This window comes from Brienomyrus brachyistius, chromosome 23 (assembly GCF_023856365.1).
Source record: "Brienomyrus brachyistius isolate T26 chromosome 23, BBRACH_0.4, whole genome shotgun sequence".
Classification (NCBI taxonomy): Eukaryota; Metazoa; Chordata; class Actinopteri; order Osteoglossiformes; family Mormyridae; genus Brienomyrus; species Brienomyrus brachyistius.
The window spans coordinates 18,283,240-18,299,259 of NC_064555.1; the positions used below are offsets into that span (position 1 = coordinate 18,283,240).

A 16,020-nucleotide genomic window follows, 5' to 3' on the forward strand; every position below is an offset into this window, starting at 1 on the left:
TCTCTTTTTAGGGGAATATAATCCACTGAGTGTGTCAGAGGAACCAGAAAGAAATCAGAGTTCAAAAGCTGAGCAACTGAAGAAGAAGAGCACTTCACACAGGTCCTGTCTTACTGGTGCCAACAAGAAGATGCTGCATTTGCTCAGAAAAGCAAAGGTCCAGCTTATGAAGATCGACCAGCAGAAGCATCTGAAATCCTCTCTGGTGATGAATATTAATACAATCATTATTTATTTATTTTTTTATTTAAAAAGGAAAAACATTGAATCGGGCTCGACAAACAAAAGGCAGTTTTCAGTGACTTCTTAAGTTAACGGAAAATCACTTGGTGAAATTTCAGTTTTACTAGCATTGAGTATTTATTTTTGATGTATCATATTTTCTTAAAGTAACCCTACAGTTTTTCCGCTGAGTTTTTGCTGTTATATAAAATATAAAATTGTAGATTTTTAAAATAGATTTTATATTTCTTCCTCTTAAGTGTCTGAGATTGACACTTAGTTGAAGCCCTCCTCCCTGCTGTTTTTCAAACCTCTTGCAGCCATATTCACAGGCCAGTTATCCTATTGGTACAGTATGGTCCTGTCAGTTCTTGCAAAGTTGAAAGATACTCGTTTAGTCTTGGGTCGAAATTTACTTTTCATCCTAGTATGGTACTCTCAAAGCATTTTCTATCATACGTCATTTACAGAAATGTTTGTTGTAAGGATTTTCACCATCTGCATTCTTCATGAATTGGTAAGATTTTCATGAGCAAGATTACCGGTGCTGAGTCTGCTTTGGTATCTCGGCAGCTCCTGTCCCAATCTGCGACTGTCGGAAACCATGATAAGGAGTCGGAAGATGTGAAGAGAGGAGAGATGAAAACCTCACACACAGAGCTGTCTACTGAGGTATGGAGAAGCGTGCGTCTGCGTACGTGTCTGCGCGTCTGCACGTGTGGGGGCCAGTAGGTGGCTGTGTTAGTGGAGTCGTCCCACTTTCAAGGCTGGGGGGTTAATTCCTGTGTTTGTGCTTTGGTGCTCCTTAATATTTTGTGTTATGTGTGTTGTATTTACTGGAAAATAAAATGTTTAGCTCTGTACCACCTACCTGCTTGTTGTAATATTTTAAAGGACTCTTCCCCTTTTAGTCATTAATCTCATTACACGCTTTTGTCCTGAAGTCTCGGGCTCCGGGGGGGCCACGGATCAAGCACGTGTGTCGTGATGCCGCCGTGGCGCTGGGGCAGCCTCGCGCCCTTGTGCCCGACGACGTGCCAAGACTCAGCGCCCTGCCGCTGCACGAACGGGATGGCATCACACCCTTTACTGCAGCTGAAGGTGAGAGGCCTCCTGAAGGCTCTCATAAGGAGGCGTAAGCCTTAGTAATGTCGCAGTTCAACATCAGATACAGTAACAATTTTTCTATGAGAATTCATCTGTTGCTAACTGTACAGTGCAGTTTTTCTGGGCCCAGTGTACTCAGCTGTGACTTTCCCCTGTGCCAGAGCTGGGTTCGCCCTCGGAGCCGGAAAGCCCCATCCTGCAGGACTGCAAAGTCTCCAAAGTGCGGAAGCCAAGCAGGGGAGCGTCAGGCCGATTCGGCCGCGACTACGGGCCCTCGGGGAACCGCTCTCGCAGGTGTGGGAAGTGCAAGGGCTGCCTCCACGAGGAGGACTGCGGCAGGTGCATGAACTGTCTGGACAAGCCCAAATTCGGGGGACCCAACACAAAGCGTCAGTGCTGTGTGTAAGTGTGCGGTCACTGCGTGACACGTGGAGCCAGTGATACATGCTTGGCACTCTGATGCTAGTGAGAAATGCTTTATTAACGACATTACAAAAAACGATCTTATTGAACTGTGCTTTGTGATGTCTGTGGTATACGAATCAAGGGGGTGTTTTTTTGGTCACATGGTACGTGTAAAACAAATGAGGAAATGGTGCTCTGCTGAGGGGGCGAAGGGAAGCGAGGATTGATTGTGTGTATGTGAATTTTTACAATGTATTAACATTTCATCAGTGTGAGAGATAAGCACTTGATTATATGGAAACAGTCTGTTTAAAAAGCAGTGATCTTAGAGGTTTTGGGACCAGAAAATTAAAAAAAACCCTTTTATTTAATGAAGTTAGTCTTGTTGAGATTTACAATCTCTTTATGTGGGAGACCTGCCCAAGATGGTTGACGATGACAGTCAGAGCGCATAAGTAATATTGTCTACTTCAGAAACAACAAGCTAAAAAAGTAAAATAATCATTTGAGAAGTTACTAATATCCATGAAAACTGACGTGGTCTGTCTTAGGTATAAGCGATGTGCTCGGATCGAAGCCCGCAAAGCCCAGCGGCTCGGATACAAACTCTACAAGGGTATGTGCGTCCTACATTACCATCTTGCAGCACGCACGCACTGGTACTTTTCTGACGGAAGTGCCTCTTCTTAAAAGCGCAAGAAATCACTTGAGTGTCTTTTACTACAGAGCAGATAAAGCGGCCATGGTCAACAGTCAGTGCGTGCCTGTCTAGTGAGGAGGAGGGTGAGGAAGAGAGCAAGGAAGGTGAAGGAAAGAGAGGAGCTGCACTAGCACCTTCTGCCGACAGCCGGAGCGCCTCGGTGAGGAGGCAGCCCCTGCGCGGCGTGAAGCCGCGCTCCTACTGCGACCTGCTGCCCTCCGACTCCGACTCGGAACTGGAGCTCATGGGACGCCCCTTTTACGTCTCCCCCAGCAAACGGAGGGCTCTGTCCTCACGCACTCAAGGTACGAAAGCAGGAGGGGCTGTGCCGGTGCACCTGCTGGATGAAGCAGGTTGGCCTTTTGCCCAGCCATTGTAGAATGTGCTTTTAAGTATCGCTTCTGGGAAGTCTGAGCTTGCTTTGTGGTTCTTGTTTCTTTCAGAGGGTACACCTCGCCATGATACTCCAGATGGAGACTGCGCTCGTCAGCGCCGGCCCTGCCCCTCGCGGGGTCCAGTGGGGCGTCGCAGGATGGAGCGGGTGAGACCCCTGTTCCCTGTTTACATCATCACCTCCCCACTTGCATGAGCACGACGGCAGCAGAAATTCAGAAGAAACCTGTCAGAATTTTAATGTAATGCACGGTGTTGATGACCTTAAAGTCATTAAAGTTTCAGTCCTCCGTACCCAAAAGGAGACGTGTGGGAATTCCACAGATACAGCTGCATGTCTGAGCTTTCTTTGCGTTTGCAAACCTGAAACCTAAAAAAGCTAGAATCGTCTGTTTATAACGGCTAAGAAATCCTGGTATCAGTTTTTCTGTTATTTGACTGACTGGTGTTGCCGTCACCCCATCTGCAGGGTCCGTTAGAGCAGACGCCGGCCAGTGTTCTTGCTGCCCTGGCTAACGGTTTCTCCCAACGAGAGCAAGAGCCCTGCGAATCCGCACACAAGATCTGTGTCGACTTTAAGGTAGGGGCCCTTCCTCTGAAACCGGCTTGTTTTCTCACATGGTGTCCTATCTCACCTAGGACTGGGTACCTAACAGTGCATTAACACTGAGTGGCAGGTCCATCCTCTGTCTGCACAACAGCTTCAGTCTTTTTTTTAAATCATGCAAGACCTGCAAGCCTGAAATGTGTGCCGAATGTGACCATTAAAGGATTAAGTATAATATCACATGTATAATATTGTTTTCTTAAGTGTAGATTGTTGCATTCTTAATGTTTTTTTCTTATTTTTTAAAACCAGCTCAGTATTCTCAACATGCTAATGTCTAAAGTATGACAACACTGTTTCACATCAGTTTATCATACAAGTTAATTCTGACCAGAAAAAGTTTTATAGAAAAATAGCAGAGCGCAGCATTTTACTACGATTTCCTGTAGATACACGTAGATTGCTGTAGATGTGGAAACGCTGCCCTGACACACTGTGCACTGGCCTGCAGGAGGATTGCTCCATCCAGAACGTCTGGCTTCTGGGGGGACTCAGCGTCCTCACGTCTGTCCCTGTTATCCCGCCGATCCTCTGCCTGCTCTGTGCCAGCAAAGGCCAGCACCAGGTACCGCTGTGCAGGGCATCACAGGCGCGGGGCCGCTGACTGGGGGTAATGCTGAGTGCAGTGCCTGATGTGGAAGGGGCATCTTGGAAAGAGTGGGCTTGGTGTGGATTAATGTGCAAAGAGGCATGACCCTGAGGTGAATGAGCAATAACTACAGGTCTGAGAGCATGACAACAGTGCTGAAGACGCAGTGACATGGCAGTGAGGTGCGGGCAGTACAGCACGCAGGACTGATCATTGCTGCTTCAACAGGGGAACAGCTTGCGAGTAGAAGCTGCTCCTCATTCTTGAGCTGTGAACCTGGATGGTTCTCAGTTGTCTGCCTGATGGCAAGAGGTTGAACGGATATCAAATCGGTTTTAATATTAATATTGTAAACATCAGTTTGTTCCACAGTTTTGTCCTTGATTTTAGTGATGTTTGAATCTATCATCTACTAACATTTAAAATTTGGCCTTGATGATGGAAAGTGTTTCACAAACTTGCTTATCGTCACAAAGACCATCCAAAGAACTTTGTATTTAATGTAATATGTGATTGTATCACTACTGTGCAGCTGCACCGAGTGCTTCTGTGCTTTGCACTTACATTTACATTCAAATAAAGGAGTTTGTTAGCGTTTCTCGCGGCTTCCGAGCCCTAACTAGTCAGCCAAGAGTGCCGAGGTATCCCACATGTGAACCAACTTCTTGATTTACTTGTGTAATAGATTAAATCTTGCAAGATTGTCTAGTGTTACCAGTTAGCCGTTTATATCTCCATACATTTCCATACATAGATAACGGGTAGATTGGTTGTCTTTAAATTTATTTTTAACCAGACTTCATAGTACTGTAGCTAAAAGTACAAATATTGTCCTTTTTAGGGTTAAAGAGCACTGCAGTAATGTTATTGGTTTGAGTTTAGTGCACTGTTAATTGGTGTTGAGCACTGACTTATGGTAGACTGTGATATTTTTAATTTTTTTTGAAACACCAGATATGTGTGAATAAATGCTAAATGATTATGTCCTCTTTGTAGATGTTGTTTTGTCAGGTGTGCTGTGAACCCTTTCACTGGTTCTGTCTGGAGCCAGAGGAACGCCCTCTAGTGGAGAACAAAGACAAGTGGTGCTGCCGGCGATGCAAATTCTGCCATGTGTGCGGCCACCGAAACAAGCACTGCAAGGTAGAGGTTCTCCATTTGCGTGGAGCTGAACTGCGGCCATGTTCTCTCCTCATGTCCTGCATCTCACAATGACTTGTATTTTGTAGGCCCTAATAGAGTGTGAAAGGTGTCAGAATTGCTATCATCCTTCCTGTCTGGGCCCGAATTACCCAAACCCCAGCAAATGGAAAAAGGCTTGGGTAAGTGCTTAGAAGCTGGTGAGGTGGGGGGGGTGCACTCTGACTATTTGCAGTGGTATTTTGATGCTGTATATTTGTGCTTGTGAGAGAATATTTCAAATTTGCATAGTGATGTTCAGAAAGCTGTTTGAAATTATACTCCGCAGAGGACCTGCAGCAGTGTGTTTATATGAATGATACTCGGATAGCAGAGGACTTGCGGCGGTGTGTTGTATGGACGATGCTCAGATAGCAGAGGACTTGCGGCGGGGTGTTGTATGGACGATGCTCAGATAGCAGAGGACTTGCGGCGGTGTGTTGTATGGACGATGCTCAGATAGCAGAGGACTTGCGGCGGTGTGTTGTATGGACGATGCTCAGATAGCAGAGGACTTGCGGCGGTGTGTTGTATGGACGATGCTCGGATAGCAGAGGACTTGCGGCGGTGTGTTGTATGGACGAGGCTCGGATAGCAGAGGACTTGCGGCGGTGTGTTGTATGCATGACGCTTGGATAGCAGAGGACTTGCGGCGGTGTGTTGTATGGACGATGTTCGGATCACAGAGGACTTGCGGTGGTGTGTTGTATGGATGACGCTCGGATAGCAGAGGACTTGCGGCGGTGTGTTGTATGGACGAGGCTCGGATAGCAGAGGACTTGCGGCGGTGTGTTGTATGGATGACGCTTGGATAGCAAAGGACTTGCGGCGGTGTGTTGTATGGACGATGCTCGGATAGCAGAGGACTTGCGGCGGTGTGTTGTATGGACGAGGCTCGGATAGCAGAGGACTTGCGGCGGTGTGTTGTATGGACGATGCCTGGATAGCAGAGGACTTGCGGCGGTGTGTTGTATGGACGACGCTCGGATAGCAGAGGACTTGCGGCGGTGTGTTGTATGGACGACGCTCGGATAGCAGAGGACTTGCGGCGGTGTGTTGTATGGACGATGTTCGGATCACAGAGGACTTGCGGCGGTGTGTTGTATGGACGACGCTCGGATAGCAGAGGACTTGCGGCGGTGTGTTGTATGGACGATGTTCGGATCACAGAGGACTTGCGGCGGTGTGTTGTATGGACGACGCTCGGATAGCAGAGGACTTGCGGCTGTGTGTTGTATGGACGACGCTCGGATGGCAGAGGACTTGCGGCGGTGTGTTGTATGGACGACGCTCGGATAGCAGAGGACTTGCGGCTGTGTGTTGTATGGACGACGCTCGGATGGCAGAGGACTTGCGGCGGTGTGTTGTATGGATGACGCTTGGATAGCAGAGGACTTGCGGCGGTGTGTTGTATGGACGATGTTCGGATCACAGAGGACTTGCGGTGGTGTGTTGTATGGATGACGCTCGGATAGCAGAGGACTTGCGGCGGTGTGTTGTATGGACGAGGCTCGGATAGCAAAGGACTTGCGGTGGTTTGTTGTATGGATGACGCTTGGATAGCAGAGGACTTGCGGCGGTGTGTTGTATGGACGATGCTCGGATAGCAGAGGACTTGCGGCGGTTTGTTGTATGGACGACGCTTGGATAGCAGAGGACTTGCGGCGGTTTGTTGTATGGACGATGTTCGGATCACAGAGGACTTGCGGTGGTGTGTTGTATGGATGACGCTTGGATAGCAGAGGACTTGCGGCGGTGTGTTGTATGGACGATGCTCGGATAGCAGAGGACTTGCGGCGGTTTGTTGTATGGACGACGCTTGGATAGCAGAGGACTTGCGGCGGTTTGTTGTATGGACGACGCTCGGATAGCAGAGGACTTGCGGCGCTGTGTTGTTTGAAGCTTGCTACACTGACGTCCCCACTTGTCCGCAGGTCTGCATGACGTGTGTGCGCTGCAAAAGCTGCGGAGCTACTCCAGGGACAAACTGGGAGACTGAATGGAACCATGAGAAGGATCTGTGTCCCGACTGCAAGAAACTCTACGACCAAGGTGAACCCCGTCCAAACATTCAGATGGTCCTGTGCTGCTGCACTGCTCTCCAGTAAAGTACAGGAAATGACAGGCTCATTTCAGGTGATGTCAACTGTGCTTATTTTGTTTTTTTTTTTTTTTTTTTTTTTTTGATCCATCCTTGTGCAGGCAATTTCTGCCCTGTCTGTTTCGGGTGTTATGAGGATGATGACTATACCAGCCAGATGATCCAGTGTGCTGAGTGCAGCCACTGGGTTCATGCCAAGTGTGAGAGCTTGTCAGGTAGGTGTCCGGCATGCAATGACCCCAGATGCTCTATATAGGGCCTCCTGGCTTCCACTTGATTTGCCAGCACAAATTTCACATCATTTACATTGCCTTTTACATTCAGTACATTTCTAGGATGGTTTAATACATTTTCCCAACCCGGTCCTCAGGCACCACCAGTCTGGTAGGGTGCTGGGAGGGAGCAATATTGTGGACCGTCTGGGGATCCCCCATAACTAGGTTGGGGAAACACCGGTGTAATAGGTTAAGTTGGTTGATTTAATGATTAATCTGTCTTGCAGATGACTTGTACAAAATGCTGTCCAGCCTGCCAGATAGTGTGGTGTACATCTGTGAGCCCTGCAGTCACGCCCAGTCCAGCACATGGAGAGAGCAGCTGATGTCGGAGCTGAAGGAGCGGCTGAGCAAGCTTCTGGCCAGTATGAGGAACTCCAGTCTGACGCAGCACATGCTGTGCCACCCCGAGGTGCGGCTCTGGCTTCTTGGGGGGGGGGGGGGACTACTAACTGCTTGCTGCTGAGCCGTGCTGCCGGCTGCCTGTTCACTCTCTTCATACCAAATGGAGGATTTTGAAAAACCTGTGGAGTCTCAGAATGTGATATACATAGTTGTTCCCAGTTCACTTTTAGTGTGCAGCTATTAGTGGTTATTTCTGTTGTTTTTCGCCAATATAAATGTACCTTAAGAAGCTGCCCTGTATCCTCTGGTATCTCCTTGCTCTTTATACGCCTCTCTCTCCCTGCTTCGTGCTCTGTGCAGTCCTCCCCGCTGCCTGGCCCTCTGAATTTTAAGGATCAGCCAGCCGTTGACCTCCAGACAGTAAACGTCAAATTTGAGGGCGGATTTTACACTACCCTGGTGAGTTCCTGTGCCTTATTTATGCTCGACATTACCCTTTATAAATAGGGACCTGATGTTCCAATAATGCTTAATGTCAGCAAGACAGAAGTGTTACAGCCACAGGCCTCTTTCAGAAACACTCTATCCCCCGACTGGCTGTACGTCAAAGTGGATGTGTTTCCAAATAGGATAATTGGATTGGCCGTGTTTTTGAGTTCTTGTGATTTGGGCACAGTCTATAGGCTCCCCCATACAGTGCCTGACGAGTCCCGCCTGTCTCTGTTAGGAGCTGTTCCACGAGGACATGATCCAGATGTTCCAGAAGTGGCTGGAAGAGGAGGAGGATGCTCTTCCGTGGGAGCAGAGCTCCTCAGCCCTGGCCAGGTCCTTCTACTTACATGTAAGGGCTCACGTCGTGGCCCCTGTACTCGGGACTGGGGAAAAGCTCATAACATAATGTAACAGTTACCCTCAGGTGTGGGATGTGAGTAATGTGTCATACTTCCAGTGCCGGAGAAGAATACACTAAACTTTGGTTTGTATTAGCAGTTTGGTAGCTTGTGATGCTTTACTAAATAAAATCAGTCCAGTCCAGATGCTGCTTGATATTTAGCAATTTAGCAGATCAGTGTAATTCTGCTGCACACCTACATTGCCGCTAACCCTCAGAAAGAGTGTTATATCTGACTTATCTTTAATGAGTTAGAGGAATTTTTTGATCTCCCAGCATTACTTGGTGTAAGCGATGTTTAACCTTCAATGCTATGCAGTTTTAATGGTTTCATCTACTTTTTCCACAGCTCATGGAAGAGGAATTTCCATGGTTCAGTAGCCAGGATGCTAAAGAGTGGGATCCTCGCTCTAAAGATGTTTTGAAGTATGTATAGCTTTACAGTGATATTTTCACAAGTCTAGAGCTGCTTTTCCAAATCCAACACAGAGATGTAGGTAGATTTTTATGTCCAGTAAATTTTCACCATGTTGCTTAATGAAGGTACGTCCACAGAAACATTTTTATGTAATTGATGGGTTTGTACAGTGTTGGGATCGCCTGATTAGCACTGACATTTAACTGCATGTATTAATTGGCAAAGCCTCTAATAGTCACCGTTATCAGCTGTAAATTGATTATAGTACAAAAATGAGGTTGCTGTGAACAGCTCTGTGCAGTTTGCTTTCTGGCTGGTTGAACCTTGCACATGTATGCTTACATGTAGAATAGAGGTTATGAGCAGGATCTACACATTTTTCACTTGGTACAAAATTTCAGTAAATCCATATTTGTTGTGGGCCGATCACGCACTCTCTGCTTCCCCCACAGCGGCATGCTGCCTTATGCCGTCCCACCCCCCTCTTCTGAGCATGTTTATGCCCAGTGGCGAGTGAGGGAGGGCCAAGCCTCCGCCAGGGCTAGGGGGGACCTCGAGACCCGTGCTGGTGCAACCAGCGACCCTAGAGATCTTAGCGGGTCTGGCTGCAGATTCCAAGGTTTGGCTTTGCCCCTGTTGAAATCACTGGAATTACTTATTTTTAACAGAAATCCCCAACACAGTCCCCTGGGTCACTTATTTTAATTATCACTTCTTTCCCCGCCAGGAGAACTGGATAATATCTCATCCAGTGTTGATGACTGGTCGAAGGAAGATGAGAGACAGTGTGCCTTGTGTCAGAAATATGGAGACGCCAAACCCAATGTGAGCGCTCACAGTGGGAGATCTGTTCCGTGCGCCACTGTGCATTGAATGTATGAATGTGCAGAGTTGCCATTTTCAAAGAAAGCTGTACCTTACATTCCTACTTTATGCTTCATGAATTCTGTGCGCTGAACCATTAAGCACTGGCTTAAGCTGTCGGGCAGGGCAGCAGATCAGCTCTGTTCTGTTTGCGTTTCTGCAGGATGCCGGAAGGTTGTTGTATCTGGGCCAGAATGAGTGGGCACATGTGAACTGCTCGCTGTGGTCTGCAGAGGTCTTTGAAGATGATGGTTCACTGATGCATGTGCACAGTGCAGTCACCAGGGGGCGCCTTATGGTACGACTGAATGAACTGCCAGGTCCCCTCCAGTCCCCTCCACCTGTGTATGCTCTATATCACGCTCTGCCTGACGTTTTTCCTGTTGATGTCTTCAGAGATGTGAGGGCTGTCACCAGACTGGGGCCACAGTGGGCTGCTGTCTGTCATCGTGTCAGAGTAATTACCACTTCATGTGTGCACGTGCACACAACTGCGTATTCCAGGATGACAAGAAGGTTTTCTGCTACAAACACCGGGACCTCATTAGTGACAAGGTAATCTTTTTCCCTGCCTCTCTCCGTCCCCCTGCCTCTCTCCGTCCCCCTGCCTCTCTTCGTCCCCCTGCCTGTCTCTGATGGCACCTGCTCTCCTTCACTGTAATCATGAATAGTTCCTTCTTGTCTTAATGGGTAGATGGTTACTGAGGACGGATTTGAAGTTCTTCGTCGGGTCTTTGTGGATTTTGAGGGAATCAGTCTCCGCAGAAAATTCCTCACTGGTTTGGAGCCAGAATGCATCAATATGATAATTGGTGAGTTGTCATATATTTATACAAAAAATGAAGGCATTGTTTTGTGTTAGAATTTACCAGCTGACCTGAGACCTGCATGAGGGTGATGTAATTTTTGCTGTTTGTGCTTCACGGTTGCTCTGCTTGCAGGTTCTTTAACTATTCAGAACCTGGGAGTGTTGACTGAAGTATCTGCAAGTCAGGGAAAACTCTTTCCGGTTGGTTATCAGTGAGTATTTTCTTTGTCTGTCTCTCACCTTCGTCGTCTATGGACCCCCTGCAGAGGCATGCTTTAGGGGTGCAACAGCATTTGATCATTTACATAAATTTCCCTTTGAAAATGTCTTTAATGAAGTAATGTTCTAATTCTTTTACAAATGTTCTGTAATTCTCACATTTTCAGTCTAGTAAATTTATGCATTAATTCAAGCATAAATTTTACGTGTAGTTCATAGTTTTTTTCCCATCGCATAAGTGCGGCTTTTGCCATCGCAGATGACGTCTAACAGGCTGTATGTTTTAGTCTAAAGTAACTTTGTCGTCCCCCAAGCTAATTTTTATCTCTCTTGTATACAAAAACAGCTTTGTTCATTTGCCAGGCAGAAACATTCCCCTCCCCCCCTTTTCCTTACCCCTTCTCATGCCCTAGATGCTCTCGTTGGTACTGGAGCACGGTGGATCCTCGCCGGCGATGTAGATACACCTTCACCGTAAAAGAGGCGCGGCCCCCTCTGCCGGAGAGACTCATGGAGGACACTAGCGACCAAGGAGAAAATCAGACCATCGCACACAGTCCCAGTCACTCTTCAGGTAAGGCCTCATGACGCACGCGGCATTTTAATATCACGCAATCCTGCGACTTCTTTTCAGCGTCTCTACATATTTTAGTGCTGGTTCTGCTTAACGATGGTTTTAAATGAGAGCACAGCTTTGCAGTCAAATGAGTAATTGCTGGTAAGCTTGTAGTCCTGCTTTAAGATCTTCCCTCATAGGTAGTCGTATTGCAGATGAGTGCCGGTGTACAATTTCATGTTGAGTTCATCCATTCCCCCCCCCCCCCCCCCCCCCCCCCCCCCCAGAATCTGAAGCTTCCGGTGAAGCGAAAATTCCCGTAATGACTGACACGCCTGCTGACAGCCCAGCCGCTCAGCCGAAAGCGGGGGCTCTGCACAAACCCCCAGCGTATCCCCAGAGCAGGAGGCCAGCGGGGGGGACGCCCCGGCCCTTACCCTTCCCAGGTGCCCATTGTACTCTAACCGATACATCATGAGTCCTGCATCACAGTACCCTGTTCTTTAAAGTATTGCCTTTATTAAAGTATGTCTTGCTTAAAGCTGCAGCAGATGGTCAGTGTAACAGTTTGTGAGGCTGTAAGTAATTTGAACATTCTCGACCTTCAGGGAACTCCTCAACTAAGAGTCACCATGTGCTGGCCGTCAGCGATCTGGAGGAAGCGCGCCGGATGCGTCGCCATTGCAGTGTCTCCCGCGGTGCACAAAGCCGGTTCGAGTCCTCTTCCTCGGGATTCTGCACGGAGGGCGGCTCGCCCTCCAAGATTAGTGCTAGTGCTTCTCTTGATGAAGCTGAGAGCCAGCTGACGTCTTTTCAGTGTTCCGATAGAGGGGCCTCACCTCATAGTTTTGTCGGTGACGTTGCGCGAGCACCTTCTGTGCCTCTTCCCCAACGTCCATGTCCAGGTATTCTCTCGTCATCCAGCACTTGTCGCTCTTATCTCTCATGTCCCCAGAAAATGGGTGAGCTAGATACTTCAGAAGGTCCTCATGCCTTCCTGACTTCACCAGATAGAGGAGACATTACAGAAGCAAACAGGACCGTATTATCCCCAGGGAGCAGTGCTTTGGCTCATGAAAACGTCTCACAGCTGCCCTTTGAACCTGAGATGCCTACAGCTTCACTGTTTAGTGCTAATTTAGACTTGGATGATGTGCTGCAATGTGAGGGTCACCTTGCGGTGGATAGGGAACGGCAGCTCAGCTCAGGGTGGCTCCAGGATGGTGGTGACACTGCTACGGAAAGACCAGCGGCTGTCCAGGTTTCGCCCCTCCCCGTGACCTCTGCCAGAGCGCAGGGTGAGAGCGCTTTTTGTGATGATCGGCAGACATATGTTAATTTCCAGCGCACTGATATCACATACGCGTCTTCCAAGGATCCAGATGTGGCACTCCCTTCCTCTGGATCTATATCACAGTTGGATGGTGCCGATGATGGAACCGAAAGCGACTCAAGTAATGACGAAGATCAAAGCTTAAAGAGTACAAAGCAAGCACAGACACAGCCTGCCACACAACCGTCTGCAGTTATTTCACAGAACAAGCAGAAAAGCAGAGAGAACTCCACCCCTGCAAGTACTGCTGCTATTGTTTGTGAGGAAATTGTACCCTTGCCTGAAGTAAATTCCCAGCACCTCCATACTGTGACCTTTGGAATAGATGAGCCCATCAGAAGGGATGATTCCACCTCACTGCCTGCAGTCGGAACTCAAAATCCAGCTACTGAGGCTTTTATTTTGACTGGATGTAGCTCTGATTATCGTCCTGCACCACAACAGTTATCTGTAGATAACAATGATGAGGTTTATTCTGCCGCTGATCTGATATTGCAGAAAGAGCAAATGCTTACTGAAACCATTACAGAACACAGCCATGAGACTGTGCCTCCAAGCCCCATTCCGGCGCCCGTGAACGCTAGCACACCGTTACCAATTCCCACACCCTCTTCCAAATTCACATCTTGCCCCTACATTGCACTTGATTCATCTTCTGGGTTAGTTGTGCCTGTGTTTCAGTCCACACTGAAACAATCCCGAGAGCAGCCTAGCCAGCCATCTTCCAGCCGAAGCCTGCCTTCCGTTTCTACTAGCTGCTCATCTCAGGCGAGGCCATTAAAAGTGCAGTTTAACTCTTATGGGTCATTGACGGCGGCGCCGTCTCACGCCGTCTCAACCGTCACTATTCTGTCACCTTCCCACTCCGTAACTACCACTTCTTTTGCGAGACTGGGCACCAAAATTTCATTGCCTGTTGTCATTAATGGGTATAACTCTGCACCAGTGCAAGAGGAAATTTCAAGTGGGGTTGCGATTCCTGTTAGTGTCAGTGTCTCTAGGGCTGTAGTGGAGCCGCGACCTCAGCTGGTTACTCAGGTAGTGCCAGGTCACACCATCCACATGGGAAGAAGCCTTGTTGGCGCGAATCCAGTTTTGCTTGTCAATAGCGTTGGTCAAATTTTCCTCAAGGAATCGGAAAATGGGACTTTTCAGGCGGCCAGCGTCAGCTCCCCGTCACGCGGCTGCACTAGTCAGATTTCACAGCCAGTCATGACCAGCCCGCCCTCAAGCCGCCATATTGTCACTTACAGCAACCTTGGAGCCTCGAGGGCACAGTCCTCTGAAGTCCTGGTGTCTAAAGACAAGAAACCACGAAGAAAAAGAACTGAAATAACTCCAGGAAGCTTGACAGCTACCGTCTCAGACTGGCATGAATCCACCGCTCACGCTGGTGGCGTCTCCGTTACCCATAATCCCTCCCCGGCTCGTATCCTTGGCCCCTCTCAGTTTCTCGTTAATCCTGTCCAAAGCAAGGTTCAGGCGCTAGGCTCTGTGCAGCTTCCACCAACCCTTTTGAAGGAGTCGAAGCCTGCAGCGGTCGGGCCGCGTCCTCACGCTCGCGTCAAACGGGTGTCCTCTCTGTCCGAACGCGCCGGTAGTAAGAAGCCAAAGTCTGACTTGAAGCTAGAGCACAGTAATGTACCGGAGGTGGGGATCGCCAGCGGTGCCGGCAGGTGAGGCCGTGCTGAGGGGAGGGGCATCGCATTCTCACCCCTGCCATGTCTGCGGCCGACGGCTTCATGTGTGAATGTTGCTGCCTTCGTTGCAGGTCCAGTGGAGTTCGGATGAAAGCACCGAGTGTGAAGAACCTGCCGGATCGTGCGAAGCCGGAGAAGGACAGCTTGGAGGAGAAAAGGTGAGAAGTTGGGATGGCAGTTTCTCTCTACATCCCAGTGTCCTGGAGAGAGGTCCCCACGATTCCTGTTCTAGATAACCAAGTGGACGTGGCTGGGTTTTCGCTTCGTTTAAAAACCCTTTACCTCCTGTTTCAGGAACGCCTTTTGTAGCTTTCAGTGCATACATGATACACTGACTCGTAGTAGTTAGGGAGAATGGTGACTTGCTCAGGTGACTTCGCTCTGTTTAATTCCTTGAAGGATTTAAGAATTAAGCTAAACAAAATGAACAGAAAAATCTGAATTAATCCTGCAATAATGCTGAATGTGAATGATAATTCTTATTTGTTATATGCAAGTCATAAAGATCCTGCAGGAAAGGCAGTTTCTATTTGCATTTGATTAGAGCTGCATCTTGGAGCTTCTATAGTAGAATGAAGCATGTTATAATGGACCAGCAAGGTTGCAACATTGTGACCTCGGGGATGTCCACTGTAGAGTGCAAAGTAACTTCGTTGCATGCTGGTTTTGACACTAGTTCTAGCAGCTTCACGTGTAACAGCTGTGAGAGGTTTGAGATGCAGCATAGTTTTTATGTGTGTTCTGTCTACGATGCAGAATTGACCCCGGTGATCATACGTCCAGTTCGGCCCAGGGGAACCACAGCAGCCAGGCCAAAGCCTTATCCCTGGACTGCTGCAGGCGCACTGGCCCTATCGACTGGGGCAGTTACTCTGGTGGGTTTCAGCTCTGTTGATCTCCTCTCTCGCTGAAGTGTTTCTTTAGGCCGGACCGGCCATCTGGCACGGCGCAGTTGGATGGTGTCGCTGATGGAACCGAAAGCGAGGCTGGCGATGCTGGTTATGGTGGCTTAAAGCAACCACATGCCAGTGTTCTGCTGGGGGGGCACATGGAGCCCTTCCCCCACCCCCAGTTGGCAAATTGTCTGTGCGGTGGCCACTGCCGACATTTTATTTAATTTATTTATTTTTAATTCCAATGTAGTCATTTAATTGCAGTTTCATAAGAAGATTAAAAACCAAGAGAAAAAACGAAGTTCTCCAAAAATGAAATCATTCAGCCGGTCCTTTCATGATGGCTAGTTTCTTTAGACCATTAAAATTTTTTTTTTTAATGATTTATAATATGCACCTAAAGTTTGTTTTAGA

At 48.2% G+C, this 16,020-nt stretch overlaps 1 protein-coding gene across 2 annotated transcripts in view; it reads left to right on the top strand.

Annotated features, from left to right (window-relative positions):
* The window catches only part of LOC125718856 (histone-lysine N-methyltransferase 2B-like), a 31,437-nt gene that overhangs the window by 10,362 nt on the left and 5,055 nt on the right, over nucleotides 1–16,020 (top strand). Inside the window, exons 4-31 of one of the 2 annotated variants that reach the window (XM_048993028.1) lie at nucleotides 12–205; nucleotides 796–894; nucleotides 1,167–1,323; nucleotides 1,491–1,731; nucleotides 2,286–2,350; nucleotides 2,461–2,739; nucleotides 2,878–2,975; nucleotides 3,297–3,407; nucleotides 3,886–3,999; nucleotides 5,020–5,166; nucleotides 5,253–5,345; nucleotides 7,137–7,254; nucleotides 7,405–7,518; nucleotides 7,806–7,990; nucleotides 8,284–8,382; nucleotides 8,651–8,764; nucleotides 9,165–9,241; nucleotides 9,686–9,852; nucleotides 9,961–10,058; nucleotides 10,261–10,395; nucleotides 10,494–10,652; nucleotides 10,792–10,909; nucleotides 11,039–11,117; nucleotides 11,538–11,698; nucleotides 11,968–12,126; nucleotides 12,289–14,689; nucleotides 14,785–14,871; nucleotides 15,470–15,588. In XM_048993028.1, the coding sequence (XP_048848985.1) occupies nucleotides 12–205; nucleotides 796–894; nucleotides 1,167–1,323; nucleotides 1,491–1,731; nucleotides 2,286–2,350; nucleotides 2,461–2,739; nucleotides 2,878–2,975; nucleotides 3,297–3,407; nucleotides 3,886–3,999; nucleotides 5,020–5,166; nucleotides 5,253–5,345; nucleotides 7,137–7,254; nucleotides 7,405–7,518; nucleotides 7,806–7,990; nucleotides 8,284–8,382; nucleotides 8,651–8,764; nucleotides 9,165–9,241; nucleotides 9,686–9,852; nucleotides 9,961–10,058; nucleotides 10,261–10,395; nucleotides 10,494–10,652; nucleotides 10,792–10,909; nucleotides 11,039–11,117; nucleotides 11,538–11,698; nucleotides 11,968–12,126; nucleotides 12,289–14,689; nucleotides 14,785–14,871; nucleotides 15,470–15,588 (5,988 nt within the window). The remainder of the gene's footprint in view (nucleotides 1–11; nucleotides 206–795; nucleotides 895–1,166; nucleotides 1,324–1,490; nucleotides 1,732–2,285; nucleotides 2,351–2,460; nucleotides 2,740–2,877; nucleotides 2,976–3,296; nucleotides 3,408–3,885; nucleotides 4,000–5,019; nucleotides 5,167–5,252; nucleotides 5,346–7,136; nucleotides 7,255–7,404; nucleotides 7,519–7,805; nucleotides 7,991–8,283; nucleotides 8,383–8,650; nucleotides 8,765–9,164; nucleotides 9,242–9,685; nucleotides 9,853–9,960; nucleotides 10,059–10,260; nucleotides 10,396–10,493; nucleotides 10,653–10,791; nucleotides 10,910–11,038; nucleotides 11,118–11,537; nucleotides 11,699–11,967; nucleotides 12,127–12,288; nucleotides 14,690–14,784; nucleotides 14,872–15,469; nucleotides 15,589–16,020) is intronic. The other variant, XM_048993029.1, reaches the window with a different exon arrangement.